General features: G+C 32.0%; 1 protein-coding gene across 8 annotated transcripts in view; it reads left to right on the top strand.

Annotated features, from left to right (window-relative positions):
- LOC145261109 (ephrin type-B receptor 2-like) overlaps positions 1–27747 on the top strand; it is a 320628-nt gene that overhangs the window by 239908 nt on the left and 52973 nt on the right. For all 8 annotated transcript variants that reach the window (XM_080119333.1, XM_080119326.1, XM_080119329.1 and 5 more), the window contains exons 7-10: positions 8674–8885; positions 20703–20775; positions 25579–25690; positions 26857–26924. In XM_080119333.1, the coding sequence (XP_079975459.1) occupies positions 8674–8885; positions 20703–20775; positions 25579–25690; positions 26857–26924 (465 nt within the window). The remainder of the gene's footprint in view (positions 1–8673; positions 8886–20702; positions 20776–25578; positions 25691–26856; positions 26925–27747) is intronic.

Genomic DNA, 27747 nt, shown 5'->3' with positions numbered 1-27747 from the left:
AATCTTAGGGAGATATGAATCATATCAGTTATTATAGGTGCTACAGGGCTTATGAAGAAAAACATGAAATTCTACCTAACTAATATTCTTGGTGAACAAAGTGCAAAAAAGATCCAGACAATTGCACTTAAGGGAATAGGGAAGATACTAAAAACAGCTCACGGTTGGTTTCAATAAAAAGCAAGGCAATGTTTGCAGCGGCTTTGGCTTCTCCATACCCAGCATTACAATTTTCAAAGGAAGAAAATTAAAAAGTATATATTTACTATAATAATTAATAAATATCTACAGACACTAGTGTTTCACCCTTTCGTGAATCATTAGTGCAGGGTGTCACGATTAATGCCAGTCGAGAGATTCGACCCCCGTCAGTAGGTCATCTCTGGCTTCATTAGCAAGGACCCGTCAACCGCAAGAAATACAGTTGAAATTTAAACAGTAATTCTTATTAAATATTTTTAACGTAAGTCGGTGATGTAATTATATGACGATCTGCACATATGAGCTAAGTTGACCGACTTTATTACAACTGAAAGTGCTCGGTGATAGAAACAAGTCTCTTAAAGAGACTGATATATATATATCGCATACTACTGCTGCATATATTGGTTTGTCGGTCATTATTAGGCCTATAACAAAATATTTTGACTCTCGAGTATATATTGGTTAATATCCTATGTTTTTAGATAGTGATGTTGTTCTCGATTGATTGTCCGTCTTGAGAATCAAAACAATAAGATATCCTCTCGCCACAGCCCTAGTCATTATATTACTACAGCAAAATACTTTTGAATTGCATTTAATTGTATAAAAGAAATTGAATAAAATACATTTTTTAAGAAAATAAGTCAAATTTCCACCATATAAGCTATATCCTGAAAATCTTTTTTATAAAGAATAAAACTATAATAAATATGCAATCAACAACAATAATATAATTCAAGCCGAAAAAAACCCTGTTGTCCATACATAAGAATATCTCGTACCCCCAACAATATCTTTATTCACGTCAATATTTATAGTTACAGAAGAACTATCTCCAAACTATATTAATTGTTGTTGGCTTCTATTGCATTTTTGTATAAGTAGATTCTTTCTTGACCCAGTTGATAAATATTCTCCAGCCAAGTTTCTGGTCGAAAACGAGTTACAAAGCTTTTCCCAAATCTCAGTACCCTGTATACTAAATTTCGAGTCTGTAGACTAGAAATTGACAGTTATTGCGTAGGGAAATGTACACAAACACACAGACAGACACGTTCACTTATATATAGCGCATTTATTTATACAGTTAAGTCTAATATATCTGTATATTATTAAACTCTTTTGGGTGGTGTTTTGTCCCCTGCACGCTAAATTACGTCATCGTTTTGTGATCTGTGGAAATGGGTGTTAGAAAATCTGCAGATGGCGTAATTAAGCATGACGTCATCGATCAACTCTGGATTATCTCTGACTCTTTGTCTACACACAAATAGAAATGTCAACTTTTTAATTTATCATGTTGTATATATTATTACGGACGCACTATAGTTTACATTTTCATATATCAACTATACTTATTTGATTGCGTCTCTCTGCTCTTAATACTTGATTTTATATATGGAAAGTTGTTGCAAAGAAAAACAAATCGGCTGTTCAAAAAGATTGTTAAACGAATTCCTACAAAATAGTGTGTCATCTTCAAGTCGATTACAAGCCAACTTTAAATGGCTACAAATGTCGAACATTTCTAAAGAATTCTAAATAATGCAGCGTCGAGCAGAAGAAAGATGTCAAAAACTAAATTGTTTGTCAAGGCGTTTATTTTCGTCGACTTTTAAGAATGGTTAAGAACGGAGGGCATTGAGGCTAACATCTTAATTCTTTGCATCTTTTCTTGGAGATGCAAACATCTTCTTTGCTGGTAATTTGAGTTGAAAACTATCCATGTTTCTAAAACTGATACTGTTGATAGATTGGCAGGCGGGGTTGGAGAATGCTAGTTGGGAATTTGTAAGCTTATTTTTTTTTGGGGGGGGGGTACCTGTAACTAATTTTCTAAGAGCAAGGATTTTTTTCTTTAGTGTTTTTTTTTTTTAGTTGCAGAGTAAAATATTTTGTAATTACGTAACTACTGGTTTTTTAATTCTATTTTTCTTCATATTCTTCTCCATTCGTTTTTATTCCTCTTTTTATTTTTTCCTCTTTAAATTTTCTTTTTTCAATTTCGTTCTTTGTTTTTTTTTCTTTCGTTTTCTTTGTATAAATTTCGTTTTCTTGGTAAAAATTTCGTTTTCTTGGTATAAATTTCGTTTTCTTGGTATAAATTTCGTTTTCTTGGTATAAATTTCGTTTTCTTGGTATAAATTTCGTTTTCTTGGTATAAATTTCGTTTTCTTGGTATAAATTTCGTTCTCTTTTTCTTTGTTTTTTCTTCCTTTGTTGTTTTTGTTTGCCTCTGTTTTTTTTTTTTTTTTTGTTTTTTTTTCCTCGTTTTTTTGGTGGGGGCGTCATTTCTCATTTGCTTTTTTTTGTTTTCGTTTCTGTCTCGTTTTCTTTTTTGTTTCGTTTCCGTCTCGTTTTTTATATTACCGTTCCTTTTTTATTATTACCATCTGTTATTCTTTCATTACTGTTTTTTCATTATTATTGTTTTCATTAACGTCTCTTTTTAATCCTTTTTTCATTTTTTTTTTATTTACATCCTTTTATAGTTTCATTACGACGTCTTTTTCTGTTAGTATACTAATTTATATCTCTTCTATTTTAATATTTCCCTAAGAAGTGTTGGCATATCGTTTTCAAATATCATTTCCAATCGAGCCCACTAAAAGTTACAAACTTCTAACTTAGTCCATTACCTTTTACACCGCTTCTCTGCCCGTCCGATTTGTGTCAGCTTATTTAATTACACATTTTGAGGATTGTGGCTTGAAAGCCTGCAAGCAGGGGGAGTGTTTTAGCTTGGTCCATTTGGGTTAGCTTGGACGCAGAAGGGTTCCAACCTCCCATACTCGTCAGCCGCGTCTCTACACTAAATCCTTTTCTGTTTGCACAGCGGCAACTGACATCCATTTTCGTTCTGGCAAGCTGGTGCCAATATTTCTCCAGACACATGCCGTTCCCGTTTAGTGGCTTCTCACGCTTTATTCTGCCAGCCTAATCCTGACCGCTCGTGTTATGATGCACTCCCGAAAGGCCACAAGCCACCCCTTCCACCCGCATCCTGCCACATTACATGTCGGCTCTATGTAATATAAGTCGTTTCCAAGATAGCTTGTTTCGTCAGTAAAAGCTACATTAATTTCTCAAACACTTGATGCATATGAAAGTCTACATGGTTCTAAAGATGGATTCTGGTTTTCTATTGTATCTACATTTACGTTTATAAATCCTTGCATCTTACAAGCAATCTTACAAGCAAGATACACCTGAAGAAGGTTGATTGCATTGACTGAAACGCCGCAAAAATGAAATTCAAGATGAGAATAGTAATCGGAAGATCGAAATATTACAAATATCCAATCCGCATCTCAAAAATTCAGTAATGTGATAATCTGGAATGTTGAGATACGCCCAAGATTAGAACAGTAGTCTAAATAATCCAAATAATAAAAATTATTAAATTCCAAAAGACTGTACTTATTAATCTGAGATCATTTTCACGAGTAAAAATTCTGATTTAATCTTCTCTGTAAATGCTCTTAAAGGGGCTTTCCGTAGTTATTTCATTTTCCATTTGCTAACAAATCCGGTTTTTTGTAAAGCTTTGAGCCTGGAAAATCCAACATAGTTTCTGAGATGCCAGTTGTTTAAGTGATTTCCTGGCCCCCTTACAGTTTGTGCGTTAGACCACGTCGACGCTTACAAAAACTTAGTCACCCCTACTGACTTGTCGGTCTTAGTTGACTGCCCATCTTCCGATCCTTTATTAGCAAGAATTAAAAACATCTATTTACTGTCTTATTAAGAAGCTTGCAGTAATTCTAACTTGTTTCCTAGATGTTAAATCTTCTATAAATTATGCTCTTAAAATAAAACATAATTTATCTGAACCTATTTTCGTTTTGAAATTTTTTGCATGGACATGTAGCATCGCAGATAAGAGTATAAGTCAATAATCACTGCTAAATGAGTTTTCTGGGTCTGAGGGTTCAATGTTTACTGCACTATTAATTAAAAATAAATAAAACGAAACTCTATTGGCTCCAAACTCATGAAGTCCTTCAAGATTGATGTCATTTTTTATTTTTTTGTTTTAATCAAGTGTTCCCTTGGAGGAGCTGGATTTTTCCCACATTAAAAACCGATCTTTTGTCTAAATTTTTCCTCGTGGCAAGGTAAATAAATAGGAAGTAAGGTTTATGCTCTGAAGCCGGAAACCACTGCATTGAGCTTGTTATATGAAACAATTTAGACAATATTATCAGATATATATGCTTTGAAATATATAGTGTTGATATAAATTCAGTAATTATATATAATTGGCTGTTTTTTTTTCTTTTTTAATTTTGAGACTTTTCGTTATTCATTGGTGCTTGTCGAATAATATTTAGGATAATCACTTACGAGCGAAGCTAAGAAATACGAATTAACATAGTTTCAGATCCAAATTATGAACGCACCTTTCTTTTTATTATAAACGAAGTAACAGCTATAGAAAGGCACCTTAAGAAGAAATAAGACATAAGGTGCGTTTTAGAAACAGGGGATTAGTTGACAGTTTTGTGTTCTGGAACCTCCAACATATTTGTTTAAACGATTTCCCCATCACAGTTTGTGCGTTAGACCAAGTCGATTCATACAAAAACATAATCTCCCTTAGTGACTTGTCGGTCCTAGTTGACTGTTCATTCCCCTGTCCTTATTGTTAAGAATCAAATACATATATTTCTTTAGTGTCTTACTGAGATTCTTACAATGTTTTTTAGAAAGAAATTCATTTAATTTTTCTCACTTCCGAGCAACTGTATTTCATAATTACTGTTGCCCTTAAACGAATAATTCATCTAGATTTATTTAATTTTATTTCGGATTTGTTTTAGATGAGGACTTACGTTATTTGAACTACTGTTCTCATCTTGGATAGTAATTTCAACGTTCCGGCCGATGAAACCACCGACATTTTTCTAGGTGTATATTTATGTCAAATTGTATGGAATTTTCGAACAGGACCTTGTATACTTAATAATGCCTATACTAGAGATTGAACCTTCACCCTCCATTAACACGGTGCTAAGTAATAAATATTATGCAGTTGATTGATTCCTTGAAAGAAAAGTTTTAATAGGAAATGAAAGAGAATTTAATAAACACTAAAAAGCTTGTACATCGATCATATACTGTGGTGTGTACTTGAATATATATTAAAACTATCACGCCACCAAGCGTTTCTGGGTCGTAAATTATGCTTAAATATGACATTTTAATTCATGCAGATTTCATATTTATTAATATAAAACCAATTCTCTATTGATACTGTATAGTACTGATTTCAAAAGTTTAAAAAATGGCTTTGGAGCCATAAACCAAAGCCTTATTTGACACCGTCTTAAATAAAGGCAGATGGATAAGACAACTTTAAAAAATAACCAACTTTTTACATATAAATGTATATGTGCGCAAGTTTAGAAGATACAAGTTTAGTCAACTTCCATCTGCCAAGATCCATTTTTTTTGCAATTTTGATCCGAGATATTTTGAAATAAATTGAATTTGTTCCACCTATCTAAATCATCTATGTATCAAGTTTTAAGTTTGCAGACCAAAAATTATCAGTATTTGGTAGAGACTGTTCTTCACACACATGCAAACATGGTCATTTGTATAGAAAACAAATATATGTTTAAGTTCATATATTTATTCATACATATATATGCATATAGGACTATATGTGCATAGATTTCTGTGTGTGTGTGTGTGTGTGTGTGTTATTTACTTTAAACGTATACGGTTTGTGTGTGTGTGTATATATATATATATATATATATATATATATATATATATATATATATATATCAATTGTAATAGATTAATAAAATCTTTCGCATTAATAAAATATTTATAATGCGAAAAAAAAAGAAAGAAAATTCCATAGGTGTTCCACTCTTTCGTTTCTCTCTGTACAATATTTTCAATAAAAACTCGTATCTACAACCACCGTAAAAAAGAAAGATCTATTTTCTTGTGTACCTAAAACTTAAAAGACTTATGCACAAAGACAATCCGTCTGCAGAATACAATACCATGTAACTGTTTCCCAACTAACTATAGCATGGAGAGGGAAGGTGTTGATGGCCTTTAGATTGCAGAGGCAATAGTTGAAGTTCTGGATAATTAAGTTGAAATATGTTCTCTGTAGTTTCATTAAATTTCTGAAGTAGACAATTTTTATATGTGAAATAATTTATTTATGCTATTTATCGTGAATATTTTGGAATTATTTTTTTCATAAAATTGGTTCTAAGTACAGCTTTTCTAATTAAAGCTCCTGACGTTCTTTTCTTCTTTTAACTTCTTCCATCCATTAGAGAGTAACGCTTAGTACAGATTTCTCTTTCTGTACATCGAAGGTGCGAAAGAATAAACATCCTTTTAGGGCAATCTCAAAGTATTTCAGGATGTGCCAAGTGTTGGCACCCTCAAAAAAGCCGAAAGATCCCATAAAGATAATTTGTTAATCCACTTTATTCTGAATGGATTCAATTACAACCATTTTCCAAGAAATGCATCTTCTATGAAATCAAGATGAAGCTAGAACTTTTCGCCTTTCTCTCTTCATATCTTTTTTATTTTTCACTATTCGTTTTTTTCTGTTTAATCTTTTAAAGACAAATGTAATTTTCCTTTTCACCTTAACTTTTTCATACAAACATAAAACTGTTTTACACGATTTGAAGCCTCTGCCAATCTTTCTAAAAAAACAAAAAAATAAAAATGAACGTTTTCTTTTTGTGATCTTTTGATAGGCACGTGTTAAAATATTCCTTCATGGGTTTTATTTAAATTTTCTATTTGAAGGAACCAAATATAATTTTGATTAATCTTTCTTTGAACTAATATTAACTTCATCTTTTTCATTACATTTTTCTTTTTACAGTTCAAATGATTTTCTTTTCATTGGTTTTATTTTCTATGACCTTGACAACGCTTAAATATTTATCACGTGATTCATCACGTAATGATTACATAACATTATAACTGTTCCTCACACAAAGATTTCTCGACGGAGGTCTATCTATTCCCTTGACAGCATTAAGATATTTTCAAGAACAAAGTTAAAAAATTGCGGCAAAGGAGGAACACAGAAAATTAAGTCTACAAAGATATAGGGAATATATTGTGATTAGTAATTATTAATCACAGGAGAAAGTTAAGGAAAATATAGGCAGAAGTAATGAACATAAACTTGCAATAAAGATCTGATCAAACAATGATTAGTGTGGAAATCAATTTCTAAAAGCTGTCCAACACATGTCAGCGTGTGAAACGGACACTTAAAACGAATAATTAAAATGAAATCGACTAAAGACGGAATGACAGTTAACACTTAACTATATATTTCTCAAAGTATGAATATGAATTTGCTTTTAGCTATCCTTTTTCTATAGTTTCTCTGTAAATGTGTTTTAATAATCTATAATATAAATGTCACATGTCTGTTTATGTATGTATGTATATATGCCTAAAACTTTCGATAGAGGCGACCGGTTTTCACGGGATCGTTATCGTTTTGAAGCTCAACCCTTCGGAGGACAAAGATCGAAAAATTGGCTAAAAACATTAATTCGACAATTTTTTTTTTCACTTTGTTCACTGGACATATTTTTACCAGGATGGGTCGCCTTTTTCGCCGATATTTTCGAAAGTCATCCCCTAGTTTAAACCTTCGCCACTTCCGGCTTGGTGATGGATGCAACGGCAAAGACGTCACTTTTTTTCCACGTTCTTTTCCTCCTTCGCGTTACGGGTTCGAGCTTGTCTGCCTACAACCCCCCCCCTTTTTTTTTGCTCAACACACACTTCTAAACACCCGGACAACGCTGGACACCCAGGCTAATGAATAATAAACCTGTAAACCATCTGACAATACAATAAATTGAAGCATATTTTATGGAAAAAGCTCAAGAAAAGGCATGAAGCAATCTCATGCAAAGAGCGAAAATATACAGTGTCCCAAAAGAAGCTGAATTCACCAAATAAAGATGGCACAACAGCAGCAGCCAACCAGCGAAAAAGATTTCAGATCATCCAAACTGAAATTAAACAGTAATTTATTAATATTAAATCTTATAATCATTGTAATTATTTCATATGATCTATGCAAAATTGCTAGAACGTGCCGAAAAGTAAACGAAAAGTTGCACAACTGCAAAATATAGACGACAGATGTTAAAAATTATATTTCGTTTCTTTATTAATAAAAAATATCAAAATGACTGATAAAGTTTTTATTGATAAGAAACGAAATATTATCAAGGTTATTAGAAATTATACTGATCAGTTTTGAACAAGAGATGGATAAAAGGAAAAGAAAGTGATCAACAACAGCAATTCTAATTAGTCTAATAACGTTTGTTTTCCAATGCAATTCTTGGTTTAACTCAACGTTAAATTATCAATTTTAGTACGAAATTTGAATTCCTCAAATATCTTTTTTCTATTGTTTGATTATGTCCTGTTTTTGTTTAGTTCCAGGAAAACCTGTGAATATCCGGCACGAGAAAACTGGCACTGATCTGATCCTTATTTGGGACAACCCACGAACTCCTCATAGCAAGATAGAGATGTATGAGGTGATGTATTATCCGAATGATAATCGGAACAATGTCACCCGTATTTTGACTGTGTATCAGAATTATACGTTCAAAGGTCTAAAAAGGGATGCCAAATACACATTTAAGGTAAGACATGAAAACTATTTATGCATTTCTTATATAAGAGCATAGTTATTTGTTTGAAGCATTACTGGTAAATAAATAATTATTTAATAAAGATTTTTGTAGTGTTGAAAGACAAAACGATAAAAAAAGATAAACAAGAAGAAATAATTGGATACATATATATTTCCCTCGAAAACTTACCAGAAAATCTTTCACTTAATGTCAATAGATTCTATGTTTTTTTATATTTCAGATATTTTGATATTTCTGGAGAAGTTTTCTCCTTTTACAAAAAAAAAACAATGATTTTTTTTTCCATTCTCGGATAAGAAATGTCCAAAGATGACAATTAGATTTTGATGTATAATAACATAAAATATAACCATATTGGTACACTTAGTCTTAGAAAACGGAATACAAATTTTTGGTTCTATTCTTAATTTTCTCCCAAATATTCAAATATAAAAAAAAATATATTTCGATCATTTCAGACCCTATTAACACCGTTTTCTGCTTGTGCACATGGCAAACATCCATATAAAATACATATATTAGTCTTTTGTAGGCATTAAAAATTTAGATACAGGGTTGCCACACTTATAAAGTAGCGCCGAAAATGTAGTAGAGAAGAGGAACATTATTTTATTGTTTAAATAACCCGCAGTGTTATAAAAGATGCTGGAAGTGCTCTCCGTTGCCATCTATGCATTTATGAGCACGTTTAACAACGTTTGCAGATATTGCCTGTAGATATTCTCTGGTGATTCTCCTGATTGCGTTGGTATAGTTCTCCTTTAGTTGGTCTAGATTATGAGGATTAGTCGCATACATTTTTGTTTTAAAATCCCGCAAAGATAAAAATCCCATAAATCCGAGGAAAATGGTGGCCCTTTGCTTGTTATTCTTTCTTCCGTAAACATGTCATGAACTCGTGTCAGTGATGTTTGAGACGTGTGGCATGTACCGCCATCTTGTTGGAAAAAAGAATTGCATTTTGTCTTGTGGTGTTCATTGGTCGTTAAGAGAAAGATTAGAGAGAATGGACTATTTAAGTTTATTTTTCAGTATTTATTTCAACAATGCTTCATATATTATTAGTTTAGTATTACAATGCATGTGTGAAAAATAAAATTCAAAGAAGTTTTTTATTCCCGCAGAAACGCATCCGGCTAAATGCATGAATATGATCCTTTTCTCGGAAATGAAACAAAGGTTTCTGTAGCTCATTTTTCTGAGGTCTTTATGTGTATATTTATAAGCTCTAAAACCTGCTCTTTTGTACATATATAAATACATATATTACTGTTTGCAACATTTGATTATATGAAATCTCCAATTTGTATTTTGGATGAATCATTTTCATTAAATTTGGTTGTGACTTGATACAATACATACAGAAACATAATTGCATTTAAAAAGACATTTGAAATGTTTATATATAACTGAGCTTGTCTGTATGAAGAATTGTCTCTACCAAACTACTGTCAATTTTTGGCTTAGACTTGAAACTTTAAACATAGAGCATTTGGACCAGTAGATAAAATTTGACTTGTTTTTTATCAGGTAAAAACGGCTCTTAAAGGGTCAAACTTGAAAAAAAATTGGAACTTCGCAGGCTTAAGTCGAATTAAAATGCTTCTCTATGCATGCACAAGTGTACATTTATACGTTAAAGTTGGCTAATTTTTAGAGTTTTGATATCCATCATACATGTTCATACAGTAAGAAAAAAGGCTAGAAAGTCATGTTTTTATTCTTGGTGATGGCACCCAAGTCCTATTTTTCCAATTTTGAAATCATTACTATATATTGGGTACAATATAATCAATAGAGACTGAGCTCTATAGTAACAAATACGAAATCTGCATGAAGCAAAATATCATATTTGACCATCAGGAAAAGTCCGGTGACCTGTTAGTGGGTATGTATGCATGTATATATATATATATATATATATATATATATATATATATATATTTATATTTCCCCCAAACCTCTGGCCTTAATGGAGGGGGAACAAAAAGTAGCTGCTATGGTGTCAAACGATCTGAAATAGCAGCAACGTTGATTCCAAATGTGTCATATATTATATCTCCCCACTTTGGTTCTCGTAGATCAAGTAAATTTCATAGTGTATGAAGCTTATTTGATACTGGAGCTGTTCATAATCCTATCCTTTTTCCAAAAGAGGAGAGATATAACATATGAGAAATATTTCGAATCCAGTTTCCCCTTGCTGTTATTTCAGATCATTTGAAACCCTAGCAGCAAGTTTTGCCTCCCTTCCCTCAAAGGCAGAGGTTTTGGGGAAATATCCGATATTTTGTAATTCATATGCAAAACTAGGAAAACAAATGACTAATATTGAAATATTGGTAAGTGTGCAGTATCTTTCGACCCACAAAAAATCGTTTAAAATTACCACTATTATAGATTTTCGATTGTGCTGAAAATGAAAATAATTGTAAAAATCCCAGGAAACTAGTAGTTTCCAAAGTATGACCGAATGATAAAGTGAGGGGATAACTTTTTTAAAATAAATGTAAAATGAACCTCCACTTTATAGCCAAGGTAGCCATAAAGTGGGTGCTCATTTAACTTTTAACGGTAATGTGCGACCGTACCGACAAATGTCACAAATCATATAACACAATTCAGATCATTAGCTTTCCAACGAGCCTTCATTTGTTAAATTCCTATCAGTAGTTGCCGAGATTTCACACATAAAATTGCTTTCAAAAGTAGTATATCTATATATGGACATATTTATACTCGTTGCCAAATTGAATATTGAAATCCTCATATCTTTGGTTCTATGCGTCGAAACTACATGAAAATTTAAAGGCTTTTAGAAGATTATAATACTATTTTATGGTTTAAATTTTATGACAATTGGTGAAAAAGAACCAATATTTTCAAACCAATAATTTATGCCCAAATTAACATACATTTATATATATATATATATATATATATATATATAGTGTCCTAGCAAGCCAGTGTTTCTGCTTTGGGATGAATTTAACCTCGGATATTTTCTTGGTTGTCTCCCCTGTCGCCTTGTCTGGTCATTAATAATTATCGTGTCATGGCTGATGGATTATGAACAATCAACCACTGTGTATTAAATATAGTTCAGTTCAAAATCAAGTATAAGTTCCCGAGTTCAATATAAAGCTTTCTAGGTTCGAAAAGATGTACATGAAGATAATTGAAAATAACATCGGCTGAAACGTTGTAAAAATACCAACCAAAATGAGAATATTATTCGTAATAATACAACTCGTAACTAACATTTGTGCATATTTATTTTCTTTACTTAAGTTATAGTAACGTCATAGAAGTGTTATTGTGCTTAAGCTTATTGTTGACTCTACGCACTAGATATGCTTCCAGTACCCGACCCACCTCAATCTGGCCCAATGTTTCCTTACCGAGAACTCCTAAAAGACATCATAAGATGCATACTCCAGTCTTGATAATGGCCACATTGTCAAAATATTGTGACTTTTTTCGCTGTCTGGAATATTTCTTGTGGCTTTTAGCAATCATTTTCTTTTTTTTCTTCTTTTACACTGACATGTTTTGTTTAAGTTTGTTTTTGTCTGTGATGGATAAAGGAAAGAAACTGTTAGTTCTACAGCAATGTTCTGTAGGAAAAAAAAAATTCAAGCCAGGTCCCTTGACAACTGACATTGGTGAAGACGTGTGTCAGTCCCTCTGTAAGCGAACAATTATTGAAGATCAAATTTCCTTCTCCTCATTTGCCTACAAATCCTACATTTGACAGTCTCTGCTATCAGTGACAGCGTGCGGTTGCTGAATAGAGCCCCCTTTTTTTAGAAGGGGCTACTGAACCTGACACATTTTAGTTTTAAAATATTACAAAACTCCTGACAAGCAAGATAGAAATATTCTGATCAAAATGGAGAAGAATTTTATAGCATAGCCATATTCTGCAGGCGATTCCACGGGGAGAGGCCATGCCCATTTCATCAGATTTTGTTTGCTTTTTAGCTAGCTCCCCTCTACCATAAGCTTGTGTGTCTACAAATAAAAGCAAGGTTCTCTCGATGTGCCCTCACGGCTTTCCAACTTATCAAATCGGCCCCAAGAGAGTGCAGGCAATTTATGTCAAGAGCCCATATTTGAAGCAGACTAATCCTCTATTTTAGATATTGCTATTATTTACATATTTCAGCTTGTTTTCGTAATCTTTATGTTAACGATTCGGCGTTCATACTCTCTGGCCTTCTTTATGCGTTTTGGCATAGTTAGTAATATTCTGGGAATTTCGAACTGGACTTGATATTTGAGTCACTTATATAATTTAATAGAAATAAATATGTAGGTGTGCACAAGTGTATGTGCAATATATATATATATATATATATATATATATAATGCATTCTATCTTTGCGTGCATTCAGTTCCTATTAAATCTGAAACGACTGGCCCGATTTTTGTATTGCTCACAAGATTACTTTGTGTCTGGGAGTGTTCTTACATAGAGGCTGTATCAGAATGCCTCTGATAAGTATCGATAATTGAAAAAAAATCGGTTAAAGAACGAACAGTCTGTTTATGAAAAAAGTCAACAGCCTTATACAGCCTAACATCACAAGTGCATTCGAGAAGTGTCATCATCGCACAAGCAGAGGGCCATAGAGTCTAAAATCAGCAATAGATTCTTTGATATGACGGGCGTTTTCGAAATGAATGTTTGTTTAGAGTATAAATTACAATGATACTTGATTTTTGCCTTTTAAACGTTTATTCAAGCCATTATATAAAATAATTTGATAAACCAACAGTAGGTTCTCTACAGTGCAATGTAGACAACATATTGTGGCCTGTCACTGAAGGAAGGCATGTGTAGCATTTTTTTTATGCACCACGCCAAGTCCCCGCCTTTAGCAGACAGTGAATTTGATTGAAAAATGAGCGATTTTGCCAATAATGAAAGTATTTCAAGTGTGGAATATTCATTAATTTTTATTTAGTCACGGATAACTTTGAGTTTCCCTGCTACTAATATATATATATATATATATATACTAAAATGGCAGATCAATTATATCACTCATGGTGTGTGCATGTTATCCCCAGCCAATAGCCGTATTTTTTAAAGACGTCAATGTGGATCTCTAGCTATAATAATGTAGTGTTTCGCTGTATCACATCTCTTGATTTGTAGCAAGAAAAGAATCTAAGCAAAAACATTTTCTTATTAATCAGTGATGTTAAGCCTTCGGTGTTCGTAGATAAGTCACAGATAAAAAAACAAGTCTCAATGTTTATATAAATATTATAAACTACGTAAGAATATAGCAAATAAAGAATTATATGTAGAGAGAGGGAAGGAAAGAAGTAGATGTGCAGAGATAGAGGAGAAAAGAAGTACTGTGTTGAGCGAGAGAGAAGAAAAGTGGATATGTAGAGAATGATAGCTGAGCAAGAGTTGCCAGGATATGGCAGAAGTAAACTGAAAGGAAATAGACATCGCCTACTATGATTCTTTCTCTTAATGTTCTTCCTGTTCTCTGGAATTACCATTTTACAGAAAACGAAAAACTTTATTCTTATTCTACTGAATCAAAACATTTTCTTTTAAAATCTACTAGCAAATAATAAAACAATATCTTCAATCAATCTAAGCATTTGCTGGTATGTTTTTGTAAAAATTTTTTATTTTTTTTATTTTCTGGTTAAGGGTTCTTTGCTGCCAACTTTGCTATTTTAACTAAAAATGGATTTGTTTTTGCATCGTCCACCAAATGTTATTGGGGAATAAATGCCAAACATGTTGGCAACTTTCAAATATTATTTGCATATAAATCCAACAGATTCTCGTCTTAATTCTACTCTGCCTTAGTTCTCCAACTCTTCCTGTATAAAAGCTCTTACTCATATATATATATATATATATATATATATAATATGACTATAACAGGAATATATGCACGAGTGGTTTCTTGAGGGGACGTGAAATTCTACTCATTGGGAATGTGTCTGATATAAAGTCTATAGTTTTAACTATTTTATAGTAATCATATGTATATATTATGCACTTATAAAAGAAATTGAGCACTCTGATCATTTTATCTTAAGAAACGCAGTATTTACTGTAACACACTGTTTTGCTCTGTCGTAGTTCTTTTATGTTACTCGACCGAATCGAACCTATAATTGGTAGTCGGTGATTCTAACAATTGGGATGTAAGGTAGGCATCATTGAAAAGTGAAATCTCAATGCTTATATAAACACTAGCAACTAATGGAACGTGCTTCATTTATAGTCTCAACGATATATAGAGAGCATTTAGTGATAAATATTTAATTATCAGACGTTTCATCCGTGCGGAATAATTAGCGTAGAGATATAAGATCAAAACAGTTGAACGATTCGAACCTCTTTATAAAGCGTCATTTTTAACTCCATTCCATTCGTCTTAATGCGGCTATTTTCAATAAGATGAGAAATAAATCCTATTTATGTCAAGCGGACCGCTATAGTTAGCCATCATAAGTAGAAAGGAATTATAAGTTAAATTTGACGGCTTCTATTAATACTCTTTATAAAACCAGCCAAAATGGAGTTATGAATAATTAATAATATATTATCGTTGCATAGATTGGTTTCCTAGATGTAAATTCAATGATTTGGTCTGATTAAGTGGTCTTGAATTGGGATTCCATTGAAATATGTATGCACATATGCAACCAATGTTTGTATAATAAACAGACATATATGTGTGTGAGTTTCATCTTTGTAAAATCATCAGTGTAGAAATAACCAACTAAATTACTAGCATGATTCGAACCCCGAAACAAGTCACCGTTTACTTGTGTGAATATATATATATATAGTAAGTTATGAAATGTATATAGCGATTAAGCTACATTGAATATTCCGCGTTTCATCTGCTCTAGGATTCTTCAGGCTTATCATTAATACATGATGAAAAAATATAACTTAATCATTAAAAGCGTTGTTTATCAATGAGTTCTAAATGACAGTATTCGGCAATTGAAGGTCCAATCCGTATTAGAGGTTATAAAAAGATGTATAATATTAATTAAAAATTATAAGCCTGAAGAATTCTAGAGTGGATGAAATGCGAAATATTCAGTGTAGCTTAATCGTCATATACATTTATAACTTACTAACTAGCTCTACCTACGTATTGAGCACTTTTGAAGTAAATAAAGTTTACGCATAAATCTATACTTTCGTATATTAATTTTATTTGAGTAAATTAAGTAGTTATATATATATATATATATATATATATACATATATATATATATACATATATATATATATATATATATATATATAATCGTTTCTTGCTCTTTGTCTCACACACGATCTTTTTCTCTTCCTTCATTTCTCATTTCTCCTGTAGGCATGCCCAATTTTATATGCATCAACATAAAAGACACCTCTCATATCGCATGATTGCAAAATATTATTACAATATTAGCAATAACAATATTAATAAAACTCTAACTGAATGAATTCCCATCCCTCCTCTCCTTCCCGCTCCCCTGTTTCGCGGTCTTTCATGCTGAAGGAATATCTGTGGCGACCTTTTTGTCCAGATGATTTGCCGTTTCGCCTTCTTGCCATGAAGACCAGTCGAAATGCAAGTGACCCAGAATAATGATAGTTTTGGCGGGAGTTGTTTGCTGAAGTTCCGACACCATTTCTCTAACCCCCACCCCTTCCATCCGCTCTTAAAATTCAAGAAGGAATATTTTAAGTAATTGATTCATCTTTATGACTCATCTGCAAATTACAGACTCTCTCTGCTCGACAGGGAATGTCATGGTGGAGGTTCGAGCTGGGTATATGGGAAGCAGACAGCTCAAAGCCAAAAAATAAATAAAATGAAATAAAAGTTTTGATTAAAATTACTTTGAATCTTTGAGAATGTTGGTAATAATAGTAATAATACAATTTATCTTGTTAAAGGAATTGCGAAATTTTAGCTTATTTCCTGGACTTCACACATCAAAGAGTTCTTTCTTTTTCGTGATTGGGAGATTGATAAAGATGCTCATTTTTTATTTATTTTTTTTAAGTAAAGCTTTATAAAAAATTAAACACAGCTGTTATGTTTCTTTTTTTAAAAACGTAAAAGGATTGACTTGAATCAGATATAAAAAGCTAACTTTGTGATGTTCATTTTCTATATTAAAGGTCTTAAATCTCGTACACTATTTTTTAAATTTCTTTATATTTTAAACAAAAAATTAGAAAAATACCAGTCACAGGGCGGGTAAAAATAATTTTTCAAACAGAACCGTGTTGCACCACTTTTATTATCACTTCCGAAGATAAAAATCAAGATATACTCCTGCTAAACTCTGCCTAGAATTCCTATTCCAATTTGATCAAAGTTTGTTAGAGTATTTTGATTCTTTTTTTTTTTTTTACATAGGCATCACCACATTATCAAGGCCAAGAGGCCACTCAAGGATAAGGGTTAAAGAGTGTACAGTAGAAATTGGACAATATAGTAATCATTAGTAATGAAAATTTGGTAAATTTGATAACTTATATGGAACGGTTCATCAAGAACTTATTTACGTTAGACTTGAACACGACCATATTGTAGTCAGCCGGAAAGCAGGAAAACGGAAGACAATTCCACAGGCATGCAGTTCTAAGAAAGAAGCTTTGTTCATGGAATCTACGTTTAGGTTTAGGCACAGATAAAAAAGTGGGGGGAATTATTGATAGTGTTTACAGCTAGACGAGTGTTTCTTGTGAAAGTTTGGCGAGGGGGGACCATAGATTGAAGCTCAGTCGAGCACTTGCCATGAAAATAACGATACATCTGAGACAAACTCACAACATCTCTTCTGTGAGATAGAGGTTGCAAGGAAGAGAAAAGAAAATGTCTAAAATATGAGCAATGTTGAGAAGGAACTGTAATTGAAAGAACCTTGTATGATTAGTATTGGGCAAAATTAATACAAAAAATATGACTTAGAGGCTGTACCTTTGTCTTAAACATCCTTTCCAAGTACTCGAAAGAAATTTTAATGTTTATATATTAATTTATCTTAAGTGAAAATTTATCTAAAATCAAAGGTATCCGAATTTTCACAAATGATTTTAGTTGCCATTTGCCAAAAACTAAATATAGCTCATATTACCCACCTCCACGCCATGCAGCCATGTTCGAAAATGTATAATGATCAGTTAATTAATTTCATAGTTTACCCAACACAAATACATACGTCTAGCTTTATTTTAGCAAAGTCAATTTTCAATTACCTATTTGAATTTTTCTTCATTCTTCTCGCATGCCATTAAGAGATTGAATTTCTAACTTCTCATTTTGACTTGCAATTGCGTACATTTGATTAAATTTAATAAAATATTTTCCTTGTCTTGATTTTATGTTTTGCGCTCTTGTTTTTTAATCCACAAAAGTGAGACTAACTCACACATCTTAAAATGAATCACACTGTCTAATATATTGCATTATATTCCTATTAGCCCGCTTTATCTTCATCTCTCTCACTTGCTCTATCTTTATCTCTCTCACTTGCTCTATCTTTATCTCTTTCACTTGCTCTATCTTTATCTCTCTCACTTGCTCTATCTTTATCTCTCTCACTTGCTCTATCTTTATCTCTCTCACTTGCTCTATCTTTATCTCTCTCACTTGCTCTATCTTTATCTCTCTCACTTGCTCTATCTTTATCTCTCTCACTTGCTCTATCTTTATCTCTCTCACTTGCTCTATCTTTATCTCTCTCACTTGCTCTATCTTTATCTCTCTCACTTGCTCTATCTTTATCTCTCTCACTTGCTCTATCTTTATCTCTCTCACTTGCTCTATCTTTATCTCTCTCACTTGCTCTATCTTTATCTCTCTCACTTGCTCTATCTTTATCTCTCTCACTTGCTCTATCTTTATCTCTCTCACTTGCTCTATCTTTATCTCTCTCACTTGCTCTATCTTTATCTCTCTCACTTGCTCTATCTTTATCTCTCTCACTTGCTCTATCTTCATCTCTCTCACTTGCTCTATCTTCATCTCTCTCACTTGCTCTATCTTCATCTCTCTCACTTGCTCTATCTTCATCTCTCTCACTTGCTCTATCTTCATCTCTCTCACTTGCTCTATCTTCATCTCTCTCACTTGCTCTATCTTCATCTCTCTCACTTGCTCTATCTTCATCTCTCTCACTTGCTCTATCTTCATCTCTCTCACTTGCTCTATCTTCATCTCTCTCACTTGCTCTATCTTCATCTCTCTCACTTGCTCTATCTTCATCTCTCTCACTTGCTCTATCTTCATCTCTCTCACTTGCTCTATCTTCATCTCTCTCACTTGCTCTATCTTCATCTCTCTCACTTGCTCTATCTTCATCTCTCTCACTTGCTCTATCTTCATCTCTCTCACTTGCTCTATCTTCATCTCTCTCACTTGCTCTATCTTCATCTCTCTCACTTGCTCTATCTTCATCTCTCTCACTTGCTCTATCTTCATCTCTCTCACTTGCTCTATCTTCATCTCTCTCACTTGCTCTATCTTCATCTCTCTCACTTGCTCTTTCTCTTATATTATTCTTTACTCGCTTGTCGTGAGGTGAGACAGGTTATAAGCCAGCATAATAGAATAAATACACTCTGGCCTACAAGAAATGCCTGTGCAGTCTGTCAGCATTACCTGGTTAGGCAATTATCAATAAACTAACCTCTTCTCGGATGCTTGTGAGGGTTGATATCTTAGAAATAAACAGAATCATATCGAAAAGAGGTACACACACATCTATCTTTCTCTCTCTCTCTCTCTCTTTTATATATATATATATATATATATATATATATATATATATATATATATATATATATATATAATGTGTGTGTGCGAGTGTCTTTGCTATTTGTAAAAGACTTCAGTCACAGATAGTGAAAGGATAACTCTAATCATGCAGAGCTCTGACTTCCCCAGGTTTCGGCTTTCTGTGTTCCTCCCCCTACCCTGCAATCTCCGCATTTCCCCTGCCCCTCAGCTTCAAAACTATTGTCAGTCTGTCCTGATCAAGCATCTAAAGAATTTATCAGTCTAGATTTTCTTGTTTCGTCCGTTTGCAGAATTGCACAATTCTGAAGTTCTTCATCTAATGGATTCGAAAAAAAATTTTTCAACCACTAAATTCCTCATGTCACTCTTTAAATTTTCCGAAAACATGTTGGGGGACATTTTAAAAAGCTTTTCTTCTGAGTTTTTTTTAAACACAGCAACTAACCTAATATGTAATAGCTTACACAATTTAATCAACGATTTCTCTCTCACATGAAATCAAAATTTGTTGCCATCTATTCATTTTTTTCTTGGATAATATTGTGGGGTATAGTTATGACACCGAGGATATTAGATAGAAATAAAATTTTCTATGTATTGTTTTGGAGATTTCAGACTATTTTAATCTTTTTTATATTCAAAATCTTTCGGCTATTGTAATCTCTAACATTCTTCAGGTTCATCCTTTAAACTCTGGAATTCATATGTCGAATGTGGGAATAAGTATGGAATTTCGAATAGAACTTTTAATTTGACCAATGGCGGTAGATTGTTTCCATTCCATCCGCCATTATTGGTTAACATTGTTAATTAATATTATACATCTTTTTATAACCTCTAATACGGATTGGACCTTCAATTTCCGAATACTGTCATTTAGAACTAATTGATAAACAACGCTTTTAACGATTAATTTATATTTTTTCATCATGTATTATTGATTTAATGATCCTAAAATGATCGAAGTCTTACATTTTATTAAATCAATTTCTTTTTTGTCTTTAAGGTTCGTGGAAAAACCCAAAAAGGTTGGGGTCATTACAGTGAACTGTACACAGCATCCACTCATGCCTTCAGTAGTAAGTATGCTTTTTCTAATCTTATTTAAAAAGATTTTAAACGAATCGTGTGTGTGTGCATATGCTAGTTTAGAAATGAATTTGATACATCCGCATAAACACACCTTACTTCATACATATATATATATATATATATATATATAAAGTAGAGAGCAAAATTTATAGCATTAATATTTTACAATCATGCTAAAAAATCAACAATAATTCCTTGTGAAATATAGCAATTGCTCAAAATCTTCATTTTAAACTTTAGTAAGCAGGGAAGCAGTCTTATGCTAATCGTCCACGGATAGGAAGTTCTTGGAAGGAAACAGCTTTAATTGGTCAACACGATATCGGAGTGATGCTTATCTGCAAGGATGCATGCATATGTGGCAAAGAAAGATGAAATTTGCTCACAAAAAAAAAATTAATGGCGTTCACCCACAGCAAGAAATTATAGGGAACTTTATAAGTTTAAAGAATTTTTATTGAGACATCCTCTTTCAAGAATTCAAAGATGAAGCCTCACTTTCTGATTATGTAGCGGTGATTTTGATTCGATGCTTTTATTTATTTTTCTTTTTTAGATTACGAGATAATTTATTTCTTTTTTCAAAATTCTGCGATCTTTGATTATAAAGCAGTAGTCAAGTTGGCAAATGATGAATAAAATTCTGCGCTATTTTATTTTCTTCTTTGCGCTCTTCACAACTGCCAACAATTTTCAAATCTTTCATTTTTATTTATTCAATTTTGGTTTTCTTCATGGCACCGCCTAATTGTATCGCAGGAAGTTGAAATGGCAGAACAAAAGGACGAGTTTACTTTTGCAAAAAGACTCACCAAATTTCGCGCTTTGGCTCCATCTCAATTAGTTACTTGAAGATTACATGCTTTGTGTTCAGCGCAGAATAAAAACACAGTTGCAATTATTGCTAGAAGAGAACGAGTTCTCGGTCTGGAGATTTTGTCTTTTGCATGTTCTGAAATGTTGAACAATCATTGCTGATAACCTGGCATGACACCGGATCAAAGTTTCACACACGCCCTAATATGTAATTTTAAGCAAACTTTGTTAAAAATAACAGCATTTACTGCTTAATTATACCTTATATTTTTCTAATCATTTTTTTTTGGTCTAAATCAAACCTATGAATGTTCCATATGTATCACTAGCATTTTCGATTCTTCGTTGAATCATCTTGATGAAAACAAATGAAAAGAAAAACAAAACAGAATAAAGGGTTTTTCTCAAAAAAAAATAGCCGACAGTAAGTATATAACGTCTATAGATAATAAAATAACAAACCACTACGTTTCTAGAAAAACGTTTGCAATTTATAATCCTGGACGCCAGAATTAGCACGACAGGATAAAATGTTCTGATGGTTTTATTCTTATAATAATGTTAGTGTAGTTTGCTGGCTTTTAATAAATATAGCTTCCAGTATTTTTTAATTTTTACTTCATTTAAGAATCTATTAATATTAACTGAAAATTCAGTTGTGAGTAACTCTTCTGTAGGTTGAAGGTTTAATCCTCAATCTGTGCGCCACTCAAAATACAAGTGTGAATTATCGAGGTTTCTCAAATGAAGGTTGGTTATTTATATTTGGATTCTTTGGAAAATGACACTCAAGATGAGAACAGTAGTCGGAAGAATCCAAATAATATGAATTATTTCGATCTTCTACCAAGTCATCGTTTACTGAACGAGAGACTGCCACCCTCGTGGATTAAATAAACGATTCTGTGCAGATTCCAGAGTTAGATAGAAAGATATGCAAAGATCAATAAAATACACCCGAAGAAGACCGGAAGTTACATCGACCGAAACCTCAAAATACAGTGAAGATGAGAGCCGAAATCCGAATAATTTAAATACGAATTATTTATCCTCATCTGAAAAATTCAGAACCATTGAATCTTTTATTTCATCATAATGGAGCTGCTGCAAGTACAGTTTTATCTGATGTAATGATAATTCTGCCTGGCGTCCAATGCTTTATTCCGGTCAATTCTTCTGATGACGTATTCATTAAAGGCATGGCCGCCTGTGCTTTTACAGCTGTAGTTACATGGATTCCTTATTATTAATAATTTTGATTAATTAGGCATTAAAACATGTGCAGATGCATTTCGGCGTTTCAAAAAAATGTCATGCTTATCACAAAGGAATATTAGATTCGTGAAGACACAGTTGTCTGCCTTTTCTACAGCTGTTTTCACAACATTCTTCAATTATCCTAATTGATTAAATCATAAAAATTAAATAATATTCTCTAAATTCTATTTTGCCGTAACATTTGAAAAGCCATTAACATTCCGAGCCCTGTTCAAATAACTGACATTATTTGTCATGTTATCACAGCGTTTACAATGATCGCTTCGACAGAAGTCTTCAAGTGTAATAATTTTAAACTAAAGATATGTCTTAATTCAATTTGAAATGCGACTTTATATTTTGCGAATTTTAGGAATGCATATGAATTAAAAATCCGAACTATATATATATATATATTGCAAAAAAAAAAATATATATATATATATGCCGCTCCCCATATGAGGGTGCCAAATTGGTTAAAGAGAAAATTATTCCCAACTTGCATTTAGGTAAAAGTGCAGTTTCGTTTAATTGAATTCATTCCAAACGTTTTACAAAAACAAATAACATATATATATATATATGAGAGAGAAATAGATGACGAAAAGTAAAATTCAATAGATTACAATATTTATTGATCCATCAAAAATGAAAACCAAGAATTATAATAATATATTTAACCCATACATTTTCAAAGTTATATTATTTATATATTTTCACAATTTTGCCAACTAGTGGTACATTTTTTTTTCGGTGAGTATTTTATCCTTTGTAAAAGATTTTTGCGAAAATCCATGGGTTAAGGATTTTCAAATATAATTTCCTTGTTGGAATTTTCATGGATCAACAAATATTGTAATGTATTAAAATATTTATCAATTTTTTAAATATTTATTTAATTGTACTATCTAATACACGGAGCTGTTTTATCTTTATAGGTTTCAAATGTAGGGAAATAGTTACATTTATCTTTATTTCTTATAAATAAGAAATTGAATTGAAACTTTGTAAATTAATTTACAAGTTGTAATTTTTTTTTCCTATTCCTATTTGTTGAAATTCTTTGACACTATAATATAAGGAAAAATTTTAAGTGTTCAACTTGTATTCCTTGTCAAATAATAAATTTGTTGAAAGTTCTAATTTACTTTAAATGCAATTTCTGATATCAATGATCTCTCGAATATTAAGCATAAGGGTTATTTAAAAAAAACATCTGGTTAGTTGTCCTATAATATTAATATTTATACTTGCTTTAAGCGTACATAATTACTCAATTTGTAAACTTGGTAACATATTTTAGAATTTATATATATATGTCATGTAAACCTTACTTATTCAGAAATCAACATTCAAACACGAAACCACTTATTTGAAAACAATTGTCTTGACCATCTCATCTTTATTGTATAGGAAATATTGAGTTTTTTTTTTCTTGAGATTCCATAAGTTTTGTAAATATTCACCAGTCTAACTGAAAAAAAAATTAAAGCATTCAATGTTCATGTCCATATTCCTTTTGTCCTCAAAAATTTTTGAAAGAGAAATAAGAGAAATACTTCATTTTTGGTTGTTTTGTTGAAAATAAGTGTTTTGGTGGATATATTGAATATGATTTCTGTTCTGGAGTAGTTGACGATCTTATATTCATGATGTGGACCTGTCTGGCACTAAGAGGGAAGAGCTCACTCGCAGTTTAAACGGAGTGAACACCAGGACTCTTTCACCTTAATATTGTGACCCCCTAACCAGGACCACAACAGTTTCCTGAATAACTGAAGTTTTACATTTGTTTAAAATTGAGCTCTGGCTGTACACTTTCGAATTAGAAAATACACCTTTGTGTTAAGGAAAAGGCATTTATATTTACATGATATATATATATATATATATATATATATATATATATATATATATATATAATATAATATAATATAATTAGATAATATATATGAGTGTAACATCTCTCCTTTATATAGAACATTTTTTAAAAAATATTGGTTTTCAGTTCATATAATACAGTTGAACTTCTACATATAAATTTTACATAAAAATTAGATATTTGTGTCTGTATAGTTTACCCAGGTTTCATGCTGGACTTGGGTGAAATCCGATTGTCAGAAACAGATTCCTCAGCACTCGGCCGTTTTCAAAACCTACGATCGAAAACTTTATTGACTTTTTCAACTTGTGATATATATATATATATATATATAAATAAGAGATGAAAGAGAGAGATTTATTTAGACACATTTTTAATTCAGGCATATTCCATCTAAAACAATGGGGCAGTGGTTAAAGTCGCTGATTAACAATAAATCCAAAGGTTCAATTTCCATATAAATTCCAGAGTTTAAGATAAAAATTCCCAACTTAAAAACATGCACCTGAATATGGGCAGGTTATATCTGTTGAGACGTTAAGAAAATGAAAAAAATGTGAAGAGTAGCTCAAATAATTGAAATAATATAATTTATATATCTTCATCTAATAAAAGTTCTGAAAACAAATACCTTTTAATGATAGTTAATTTAAAGAAAAATAATGTTCAATGTGTCAGTTACGACAAGAAAAAATACATATAATTATTCTAAAGTTGTTGAAATAATGGTTAAGTTAATGTTAAACCTTTTTCGAAAAGTAATCAATATTTTTTTAATTGAAATCTTATTTTACTGGATTTACTAATGTCTGTTTTTATTTTTCACTAATAACAGTACGACGACCTCCTTATAACAATGCTCCGATTGGAATTATCGCTGGTTCCGTAGTGGCTGTCATTCTTTGCATGGCTATTGCCATCATCATGATTATCATTCTCTTGAGAAGGTAAGAATTCTTGAAACACTTCATTTCTACATAGGATAATATTACTTCAACTCCTATCATTACCGCCATTCTCATATAAAGCTAAGGTCTATTTTACATGGACGGTTTTAATAAATTGATTTCCTAACTATCTCCTGCCAGATATGTATCCCTCTTTCTCTCACTCCAATTTGAATCATTTCTTTGCATACTTTTGACATTCATTTGGGAACTGGATCTCCTACCTTACCTGTTCTACATCTAATTACACAATAACTCTCACTCATTCTTCAACATGACTATAAAATCAATGTCTCCTGTTCTGCTCAAATCTCCCTATATTATCCAGATTTAATTTTCCTCTGATCCTGTTTTTAAGATTCCCATTACTTATCCATCGTAGAATTCTTATTTACTTTCTCTCCATGTACCGCATGTCCTTTACATTCATTGGCCAGCTTTCTCTGCCATACATCATCTGCTCATAACGCTTGCACTCACAAAAATCTGCTTCACTTTGTGCTCAAATGGCATCACCAAGGTAACAAAACTTTGCAATAGCTTTACCATCCAAAAATACTTTGTACGCATCTGAGTTCTCATCAATCTCTATTGCCTTTACGTAAACTGATTGTCCTCTCTTCATCTATCTGTAATTTCAGTTTACTTTTTGTGCACCTAATGCTTATAAATACAACAAAAGATTGAATTTCACCCGGTTTTTCTCCAATCTATCTGAGCTCTGGTACTTTCCTATTGAGATTTATTCCCAAACTTTTATCTTTTAAATTAACTTGTTTACACAAATGACACACCTATAACTCGGCCAATTACGTCTTATAATTAAACCAGTGGAGAATCCGACCTTGCCAATAAAACAAATAGTTGCTCTTTGCTATCCAGCTCGGGAATTATTCTGTTCAGTTCTTGGAATCAATCTTTTCAGGCATTACATGTTTTAAAAAAAAAAATAGTGTCAGTGTATTGCGAATAGTCTTACACATTTCTACCGAGAAATACTGACAGGTATACTTAGCGTTTTTTGCAAGCTAGATTCCACTTCTCTTGTGCTAACTTTTCAAAATATGTTTTTTTTTTCTTTAGAAAACTGTAATTTTCACGTATCCACATTAACAAAATAACGTGCATGTATCACATTTAATGTAAAACTTTCATTTTCTTTTCAGAAATCGAAACAATTGCAACGAAAAGACGGTGAGCGAATGTGATACCCTGCAGTACACACAAGGCGAAGGTAAATTCATAAAAAAAAACATTCCGAAAGCATCATCAAATTTGGCAAACATGCACAAATCTGTTTTTTTTTTTTTTTGTATAATAGAAATCTATTAAATGCTTTTTTTTTATCTTTTGTAATCTCGTTGGCAAAACATTCATTACTAATCATGGCTGCCGATCGGATGACAATGCTCTATCTAAATCAAAGCTGGAAACAAATAGTTCAACAATAAATGTAAACAAAATAATTAAAAAGGAATTTAAATACTTTGACATTATTCAATAATTATAACCATATATATATATATATATATATATATATATATATATTGCTCCATCACCTTGGAATATTTCCAAAATTTTCATATGCATATAAATGTGTGTGTGTAAAAACAGCATTAGGTTATTTAGTGAATACACTGACTCCAAACAGAGAAGCAGGCTTAGAACAAACTTATTTAGTCATATATAAAATGATCATATTTCCTAACTTATCTTTTTGGTATTTAGTTTTTTAAAATCCAAAATAATTGATTTATAACGCACTAAATGAAAGTTAAAACTCTCTAATCTTTAGAATGTTCTGAAAACACGTGATTTTTTAATATTCTTATATTGTCGGTATGCTTGAAACTGACACCTTATCCTCTAACAATTTAACACTCAATACAGGGTGATACTGCTCCTCCCACTTATTAAAATGCTAGCTATAGAATCGTTTATATAATTCACAATTCATTTTGTAATTCAATCATTATGTGCAAATAAACTTTTGTTTATAATTGGCTTGTTACAGTCGTGAATGTCTAACAGAAACTGTCTATAACTCTCCACCACAC

Source organism: Euprymna scolopes, chromosome 37 (genome assembly GCF_053919585.1).
Source record: "Euprymna scolopes isolate OS-2025 chromosome 37, ASM5391958v1, whole genome shotgun sequence".
NCBI classification, from domain to species: Eukaryota; Metazoa; Mollusca; class Cephalopoda; order Sepiida; family Sepiolidae; genus Euprymna; species Euprymna scolopes.
Note: the sequence above shows the minus strand (reverse complement) of the source record. Positions and strands in the feature narration are given on the sequence as shown.